Source organism: Melospiza melodia, chromosome 11, assembly GCF_035770615.1.
Source record: "Melospiza melodia melodia isolate bMelMel2 chromosome 11, bMelMel2.pri, whole genome shotgun sequence".
Lineage (NCBI taxonomy): Eukaryota > Metazoa > Chordata > Aves > Passeriformes > Passerellidae > Melospiza > Melospiza melodia.
In genome coordinates, this window is record NC_086204.1 from 4,546,635 (window position 1) to 4,556,554 (window position 9,920).

The window sequence follows — 9,920 nt, forward strand, 5'->3', positions numbered from 1 at the left end:
CTGAATTCAAGTGAACATTTCTCATCTAACACTGTATATGGGACTGGACAAGTGTTTCTTCCTTCTTACTAGGATAGCCCTGGCACTGCTGGAAAAAGATTTCTCACTTTTTAAAATCTTGTCCAGATGACAAGCACCTATTTATAATATAGGAGGATGGCAACAGAACCAGAGGTACAGCTCCCTGATTCCAGCATAACACATGACCATCAGCTATAACACCTTCCCACAGCTCTAGGAACAAGAATGTTTTGACCCAAGCACAAGAAATAAATATAAAAGAGCTGTATCTTTAATATTTTTGAGCTTGTTTGTTTTCACAATGAGGTGAATGTTGAGGCACACTCACCCTCCAAGAGCTGAAATTAGGAAAATAATCTGATAAAGTTCTGGCTGTCACATCACAGATCCGCCTGTTTTGAGCAAACCCCATACCTGCCTCACTTACTGCACTGCTGCTGCTTTAGGAATCATTCATTGCAATAAAAACCACCCAGTCAGTATATTCTTCATCTGTGAAAGGTTAATGACGTGGGTGTCAAAACTGTGGCATGCTCTGCGCCATTCCCAGAGTGGACTGTCAGCCTTTCCCAGCAGGGCATAACCAAAATGTCCATCACCACTTCCATGTGTGCTTTAGGCTACAGACTTACTGATGGATCCCTGTGGACAGTGTTGTTACACTGGTGGTGTTTTGATATTTAACAGAGGCAGATCCTATCAGATCCTCCAATATGAAAGGACTGAAAAGGTCTAAACACCTCTGAGCCCTCAAAACACAGGAGTGATTTAAAGCAGCATTACAGTTGTCTTTAAAGGCACATTCAAGGTGCTGACATAGCAGAAACTCTGTCCATGTTTTGAAGAAGGATCATTTACCCAAAAAGTAAAGTCCCATATAGGCTTATATGTAAAAAAGGTAGTCCTGTTTCTAGAGCAACAGGTTTAAATCCACATTTATGGGCAAGGTGAGGAATAACACTCCTTTCAGTACACACATTCAGGAGACATTTTCCTGACAGTCTTTTGAAGCTGTGTTGTAGAATACCGTAAACCTCCTCTCTGCTGCAGTGACTGTACTAATTCCAAGTCCTGAGTAAACAGACTACTTCAAACATGATGGAGGAACTCAGCAGCTTCAATCAACTTCCTTAAATCCTGCTGAGGCAGCAGCACAGAATGCCAGACAACTTACATTTCCAAGAATTCTGCAGTAATAGATACTGCAAACCTCCAGAACCTACCCTCTTCCATATATATTTCTAGCACCTCTATCAAAGTTTTCTGTCATTGGAGTTTTCATCATCAAGGAACAGCAAAAATAACACCACTGCTGGACTGTCAAAACAGTGATAAAACTGAGTATGGGGAGGCTGCAGATGAAAGAGAATGGGAAAGGGGAACTTCTAACAACAAATGCTGATCTTGCACAAAATGCCCAAGGTTGTTGTTTTACAAGTCATTTATACAAGTCTTCTAAAATGGCAATTTTGTTCCAGCTTGTCAGGTCATGCTTGAGCTAGAGAACAGAATTGAAAAATTCAGAGAGGAGACAAAGTGGGAAAATCCTATATTCTCCAAAATATAAAAATGGTGACTGGGTCTCAATTGCACCTTATGAGAAAGTGCCTGTCAGCTCTGGCAAATCTTCCCTGCTAGGCTGTAATGGTGGTACAGAAATAATTTACTCAGGAGAAAAAGGATCAACTGCAGAGAATTTCTTAAGTATTTAGATAGAAAACATCCATAAAACATTGCCCTGAGAAAAGGGCAATGCTACATTTCAGCAATGGTGACAAAAGCTTGGGTCTCCTGCACCATGCAAACCCTGGGAATGGAAGCCGCCTGGATGCTGAGGAGAAGCACCATTCCCGATGGATGGCTTCAAAATGGAAAACTTTGCCACAGCAGAGAACTTGCAGGGACCAGAGTCAGGCAATGCACATTAAATAGTGGAAGCTGCCTGATGTGAACAGGTTCACTTAGACCAGCTACTTAGGCCTCCTCCTCAAGAAAATACATGTACAGCTCCTGAAAGCAGCATCATCTGACAATCTGTGACCTTATTTCCTTCCACAAAGGCTAAAAAACAAAACTGCTTTTAAAATTCACTTATCCAAAGAAACGTGAAGCGCTACAAGGATCTTTCATCATCATAAATGCATCAAAAATTGAACACCATTGAATTCTATCAAAAAAATAATTCTGAGGGAAAGGACTGCAGTGAGAGGTTCCATTTGTCAGCCCTGGCTGCAAACAGGTGGATTTGAGAGGCACTTGTGTCCTGTCCTCCCTCCATCTAAAAGATCTGCGTGCAACAGGACAAAAGAACACCTCTTCTCACACAGGAAACTCAGGAAGCAGAACTTCTCAAAACAAAGCACCACCCTAAATACATGAAGATAAATAATTTATCAAAATTTAACAGATTCTGACATTTTGAGGTATTTGAAAGTTAGATTTCTATCTTCTGTCACAGTCAAAAGCACTTAGAAATTATGCTCTTAAAACTGTCAGCCATTTACACAGTCAAGTCAATATGGCATTTTAAATAGAAATCTCACTATAAAACTTGAATTGATTTAGGGGGGAAAAGATAATAGAAAATCATGTCCTGTACTTCCTTCTACCTCCATTGAGGAAGAGGAGTATTGGAAGCTGTTATGACTAACTAACAGGGATAAAGAAAAAAAAATAATTCAAAAAATCCCAAACAACAACAAAAACAAGAATCTTTTTCAGAATTTCTCAGTTCATAGTGTGTAGATGAAGTCACCCTCCTTGCCCTACATGTCTCAGATTTGTTAGACAACAGGAGCAGTAATTTGGAACAGCACTGCTGCAGGCTCAATCACCAGCCAATTGTGCTAAAGCCTTTAGTAAAAGCCCAGGCAGTGCCTGGGTGTGTTTGCAGCTCCTACCTATTGAAATCCCACTGGACAGGGTGGAGCTCTCAGCCTGCCCTCGGGAGGGGACGTGGGGCTCCATGACGCTGTCATCCAGCAGGTGCCGCGGTCCCGCGTTGGGGAACGTCGCGCTCTTGAACTCCGCCGTGTTCATCTTGTGGATGAAACTAGAAACCAACCAGGACACAACGTGACAACCTCGCCTTTGGGACCTCCCAGGAGCTGCTTTAACATCCTGAAGGACTGTGTGCAGCGTGCTCCTAAAGCCAAATTAAATCATGGCCAAGCCATAACCAATTGTACACAAACTGGTAAACTAATTCACCTAAATTACTGGTAGGAATTGCCAGTTTTAAAACTGCACAGAACTCGTGTAACAAAGAAGAAGTCAGGAGTAAATTAACAATTACTTTCAATATCTTATGCTATTTTTATCTTCTATAACAATGTATTTTTGTCTTCTATAACACTGTATTTTTGTCTTCTATAACACTGTATTTTTGTCTTCTACGACACTTCTATAATTGAACGGCAGCACTGCATTCTACCTCATTAAAAGTAAACTTAAATAATAGAAGTTATTCATTACTGAATAGATACAATCTTGCATTTTGAAGACATGACAAGGGAAATGATGAGATAATGATCAAGATTATTAGAGGTACACTTATATGGTAAAAGCCTGAAGCCATTACTAAACAGTTAGTGTTACAAGAAAGTCCATAAAGGAGGTCTCCCTGTAAAAATATCAATAAAGCAGTGATATAATTTTGAATTTGAAATAATTACAGTGGCGATGAGTTACTAAAAACTGATAGTTCTGTCATTCAGAGACAGCCGTTCTGGTTAACTCACTGACTAGTCTTATCATCAAAACTTTAGCCTTCCTATTTTAATTCTCTTTGGTTGGGATACCAGTTCTGAGCTTGCTCCCTGGCCACAAATTGCTCTGAGTGAAGTACTGTGTACAAGTTGCGCTGCTTTTTACAAGCAAAGCTTTTGTATTGAAAGATGATACATCACTTCAAAAAAACAAAAAGCTCAGGAGTTTTAGGTTAAGCAAAATGCTGACTTGTAGCCCAGACTGTGACATTTCCTATGTCCATGGGGTATCAGGTTCCGAGGTGAAGGGGGTGTTGGTGGTAGCAAGGCTCCTTCAGCTGCAGCATTTTTCCTTCCACTTTGTGGAGATGCTCCAACTTCAGAGCCTGGGAAGAAAAAAAGATATTACTCCCAAATCACTTCAGAATTACTGTCAGGATCACTTAGAAAATCATGGAAAAGTTGCACAAAACCTAAAGTCCCTTTCTAAGAGACAGCTTCAGTAAAGCTCTTTGATCTATTGACAATTAAACCCCCTGCACTTCAGGGTTTTTGCAGAGGATCAAAACCAAACACACTTAGTTGAAATAGACCATCCAGTGGAAGTATTTTGCAAGTCCTAAAGGTGGCTGCATTTACTATACCAGCACTGGGCATGTCCCACTGATTCTACATTTTCAAACTCCTGCCTTCAACCACTTTTGGCATTGATCAAGAAGAATGTTCATTTTTGGAAGCATATTATGCCATGAAAAGTTTAGATGAAGGCCCTTCTGTCTAGACACAACAAAGAATGAATATTTAATAGCTCCTCACCCCAAATGACATTAACAACTTAGTGCCACAATACATACAAGAACCTAAAAAAACAACTCAATTCCTTCTTTACAGATCACCTTTAGATTTTTTATTACAAACATGCAGTGTTTAAACTTCACACTTCTTTATAGCCTCAGGCAAATATTTTCCACGTTTGCAATTCTAAAATAATGCACATGACAACCTCAAGTCTTCTCACATTTATTAAGCATTTACCTACTAAATCTTCTCTGGAAGCAGCAGAGTGGGGGGTGCTGGTCCCTGGTTCTATCTTTAATGAAAGTCTGCATTAAAGAAACATTAAAAATTACTTTATCAGGAAATAAAAATATAAGTTTATGAAGAATAATTTTTAAAATTTATGATTGCAAGCTGCCTGATTCTGTGATTGCAAGGAATACTATGAAAGCAATACAAACAGTGCAAAGTTATCTTTAGCACACACTATTTCCAAACTTGATTTTTCCTGCCTATTGCTTTGGTTCACACAGACCACCAGGACCTTCAGTGCCCTGGGATGGCTGGCACACACATGAAACTGCTACTCCAGCTAAAACCTGGGAAAAATAAAATTGAAACTAATACACAACTTCTCCCCCATCTTGGCCAAAACATTTATTCTTGGAACACTTCATATTTTAATTTTTTTTATGAAGTGCACTAGTGTGCCGAGCACCAAGCCTTTTGTCTTTACTGGTCCAAAAGCCAAAATCCTCTTCTGTGTTTTGGAAAATACATTATCAACTTGATTTCAGCCATAATTCAAGCTTTTTCTGTAACTTTTTAATGCCATTTCCAGCAGGCCCACAAAGAAGGGAGACTATAGGGGCAGATAACTCCAGGAAGATTAAGTATATCTTGTCCACACAGTTTGCAGAACTAAAATCTTTGAAACTACTAACACTGAAAAAGCATCTATTTAATTTTGGGGAGGAAAAATTTAAAGTTTGACAGCTCCTCTCCCTCCCATTCCAGACAGTATAGCAATGATTCATTACAATTTTATAATTTAATTTTTTGAAATACAATCTTTTAGGAAGAAAAACACGTATTCAAGTCACAGTTGTTGTTCTCTAACTTCAACCTTTTTGCTGATAGACACCTTAGGGGATGAAAAGTAGAAGAGCCACTTTAAGTAAGAACAATTCTTCAAATAAAAAGAAGAATTTGACCATAAAAACATTCAGTTTGGAGATGTACAAAACCCATCAGTGCAAAACCAGACATTGTGAACAGCAGCCACGCTTCTGATTTATGTGCCATTGTCTCCAGTCACTGCCGTGCTACCAAAACATGGATTGTAGAGGATGAAGAGACAGCTGCTCCTTCATCAATCAAATTCCCCCTGCTAGTGAGTCCTAGCCAGTGAAGGTGAAGGATGGTGGAGAGTGGAATTCATGAACACAGTGTCCTAAGGAGACACTGCAGATAAGAAGCTTGGGTTTTGGTTAGCTTTTTTTTTTCCTTCCTTCAAATGTTTGACCACAGAGTTTTACTCTCAGTGATAGACAAGTGACATTTCCCAAATCAGGCTGTAGAACATCCCAGGAAAAAGGTGAAGCTGGATGTTTCCACAGGGACACACAGAGAACAACTTCCAAAGCTCAGAAGTGAAGCCAAGGGTGTGAGTCCTCGTTAACAGTTCTCTGACATAAACTGAAGGGTCCCATTTGCTGCCTTTCAGTAAATCCAAGCCAGGGCTATTAAATGGCAAAGCACAGCTGCTCCTGAAGTGTGCATCCCCCTCCTGCCATTCCAAGGGAGCTGCACAAGCAACCAATTCAAGCCCTCTGAGGTGACAAACTTCCCGGGCGGGCAGGATGGGAATGGGTGGGGAACCTCCTCGAGCACATCAGCCAATGAACAAAACCCCCCTTCATAGGCAACAGATTTGCCTCAGGGTGTTTCCTATCCTCAGTTCCTGTCTCTTGCCAGAGATTTCCCTCCCCCAGTTTTGCTGGATTCCAAATCACTTATTACAGTAATAATCTTTTAATTAAGGACATGGAAACCTTGGGTGGGAGGCTGGGAGGAACAGGCAGAGAACTTGCCTCTCAAAAACCAAGTGCTTACGTTTTACTTGCACTTTATAAGCTAATCAAAGAGAAAAGTATTAAATGAAGTATTATCTGCAAGTCAAAGCTGTAAGTCACCCTCAGTAAAAACCTGGGCTGGATGCACAGATGGTTTTGATCTGATGAAGAATGACTTGAGCCATCTCCAACCACAGGATTCCTCTTAATGACAGAGCAGTGTTACAGGTGAGCCATTTTCTCAGCAGACCAAACCCACCTGAAGCAAGGGCTTGGTGCAGTCTGGCACAGAAAAGGGAGCAGATCTGCCATTCAGCATGTGGGAAAGTGCCTTGAGCACAACATCCTGCTGGAACCACAGCTGCTCACAGCTGCTGTGTCTGAGGTGCATCACCACAGAATCACAGAATGGTGTGGGTCAGAAGGAACCCTAAATCTCATCTAGTTCCAGCCCCCTGCCATGGGCAGGGACACCCACATAATATAATACAATTCCCCAATGCATGTGCAATCTCACAAGTGACAGGCTTTGAGTTATAGAAGTAATATTGTAATAAGTTATGGTCCATTTATAGAATTTTGTACTTACTTGTAATTGTCATCTTCTACAAACTTTTGTAGTTCTTCTATGTACTGAACTGAGTTTAGGTATTTTTGGACATGAGGCAACATAGGAATATCTGGAAAACAGACAGCATTTATTGACACAGTGCCACTCATTGGTAAGCAAAGTTTTCTGCAGAAACTATTTGAACAGATTCAGATCTCTTGCCTTTTTATGTGAGATGGAGGTACAAACTACAGGCCCTAATGATACTGAAATTTTAGAACTTCACAGCAATTCTCATGCATTGAGCTGACAGTCTCCACATGCACAAACTCCAGAGCTGCTCATCAGAGCACACACAAGGGAAAAGTAAAACAACATCCTTGGCCAAACCAAAGGCCCAGAACTGGAACATGGAGTCTTAGGACCCCTTCACAGCCCACATTCTCTTTACACTGAGCTTTCAGGGAAGCCACAATCCTCTGCTAATTCACACTCCACCATCACAAACACAGCATTAGGACTTTACTATAATAGGAAGAGGACTGCGAGGGAAACCATCTTTGAAAAATAAATACATTATCTGATCTATGGACAGAACTATAAATGTCCAAAAGACAAGCTGAATGTATTTTATTATCTCCAGTAAAAGTACTATTCCAAAAGAAATCCTATTTTTAGAATTCAGTCATAAAATTATGAACACAGGAATACAAGCTTATAAATACCAGTAAAACTACTCTTGAGTATGATGTACTACTACACATTTATGATCAGAAAAATGTATACTGCAGTTTGCTCAATGTAAGAGAAAGGCAATTTTATTCTGCCTCCTCACCCTGATGGGTGATCATCTTAACCAACACTACTAGAATAAACCCAGACTTTTGGGCTGAGAGGATGAGGGAGGGTGTTAATGGCATTCACACAGATCCAGCCTTACTTAAATTGAATCACAGCAGACAAAAATTAAAGCTTTTTAAGTTTTTCTCTTTAACACTCTGATATTTACATACTAGCTTACCATATTCACATGACTGCTGCAAATCTGAGATAATTCGAAGAATGTTGTTCATTAAATTTGTTCTTTGCTCACTTTCCAGAATGCTTGCTGTTGAGGGGTAGGCAGAGTCAATATATGTCAAGTCTGACAGATAAATACCTGTAATGAGATTAGAATGAGAAGTTTCTTTGTTTAATGTCTTTCACTGAGCAGGAAAAAACCTGTCATCAAGAATATTGTGAAGCATTTTTGCTTGCACTAACATTAAAGCAGGTTGACAAAGCATTGTCTCAGAACAGGAGTTTGGATTTACCTGGGAAATAATTTTAGAAATCTAAAATTAATTACAAGGACATGCACAGCTACTCATAAACCTCATCTTCTCCACAGCACCAATTTACTACTCTCTTGACAAACATGAAGCATACTAAACACACAATACTAAAATACACCATCAAAATTAATTGTTTAGGAAGTCTACTACTTCATTCCTCCAAAGCAGCAATTAAAGAACAATAGAAGGATAAATTATACCCAAAACACTTCAAGCTAAATAAAAACTCAAGCTCAGCAACATGGGAAAGATTAACTTAGAGAAAAGGAGCAGCCAGACTGAAATGAATGACTCCTGCAGTTTGTAATAATCACAGCTCCAAAGAGCCAACAGCCTGCTAGATAAGTCACTTCATATTCCCTGCCTGCCTTCTTCCCCTGAACTGCTCCTTCAATCCCCTGATCGTGTAGAGAAACTCCTCCTCCTTACACACTAATGCTGCAGATAAAATGTTTATTTTATTTCCAACCTCAACCCCATTTCTTGAACTTCACCTGTTTGTCTCAACTAAGCAAAGCATATCCTGACCAACTCTGCTGTTCAAAGGAAATGGCCTGCATCCCTTGCCTCTTTCACAGATATCCCAATTTAAAAAATGACACAAATGTAAATAATATTATTTAAGAAACTTGTTTCAGTATAAGGGAAATTTTTACATTATATTTTACTTTACCTCTCGGCCTTGTACAACCAAAATCATAACAAGGACTTTGGCTTCACAGGTGGAAGACTATTAATACAACCTCACAAGAACAGCAGTTGTGTTTGTATAGCACCAAACCAGCACAGTCCTCAAATGTGAGCTGGGAAACTCTGGGCATCCCTCCAAAACCAACACACACTCACACACACACACACGTGTGTGCGCACACACAGAAACAAATTAAAATACTTGTGGTTGAAAGGTGACACATAAAAAAGTGAATAAAAAGGTATTATACATGACCTGATATACTACTAAATCTCTCAATTTTCTGTTCTGCTAGAAACAGTTTGCTAAAAAACAGAAAGGATAATCAGAAACATCAGGTAGTGGCATTTAATTGCTATGCTACCTAAAGTGCATAAGCTGTCCTGAATCTGAATTTACTAACCCATGTCCTAACAAGCCTTAAAAATCCCAAACCCACTCAATCTTCCACAGAAGGAAGTAAATCATACTTATTAACTATATTTAAGGAAATTCCCTGTAACAGGCACCTGCACTATTATGCAGGATTTTATAAACCACTGTATTTGCAGAATTACCTCTGAATGACTTGTACTGATCTTTTCTTTTAGCCTTCTAAGTCTTCTGTAAAGAGCAGTTCTCTAAACCTATTGGATGCATTCCTATGAAATCTAAAATAATTTTGAAAGCATACAAGGGTAATTCTCTTTCAAATGTAATTGGCATTGCCATTGTGAAGAAACCAGAAAGATCAATGGCAGTAAATTGAATGCACTCACGTGCTGG

General features: G+C 39.6%; 1 protein-coding gene across 3 annotated transcripts in view; it reads right to left on the minus strand.

Annotated features, from left to right (window-relative positions):
• Nucleotides 1-9,920, minus strand: part of RALGPS2 (Ral GEF with PH domain and SH3 binding motif 2) — a 114,625-nt gene that overhangs the window by 27,530 nt on the left and 77,175 nt on the right. For all 3 annotated transcript variants that reach the window (XM_063165397.1, XM_063165395.1, XM_063165396.1), the window contains exons 9-13: nucleotides 8,152-8,289; nucleotides 7,170-7,260; nucleotides 4,764-4,831; nucleotides 3,979-4,114; nucleotides 2,922-3,073 (exon numbers count right to left, since the gene is read on the minus strand). In XM_063165397.1, the coding sequence (XP_063021467.1) occupies nucleotides 2,922-3,073; nucleotides 3,979-4,114; nucleotides 4,764-4,831; nucleotides 7,170-7,260; nucleotides 8,152-8,289 (585 nt within the window). The remainder of the gene's footprint in view (nucleotides 1-2,921; nucleotides 3,074-3,978; nucleotides 4,115-4,763; nucleotides 4,832-7,169; nucleotides 7,261-8,151; nucleotides 8,290-9,920) is intronic.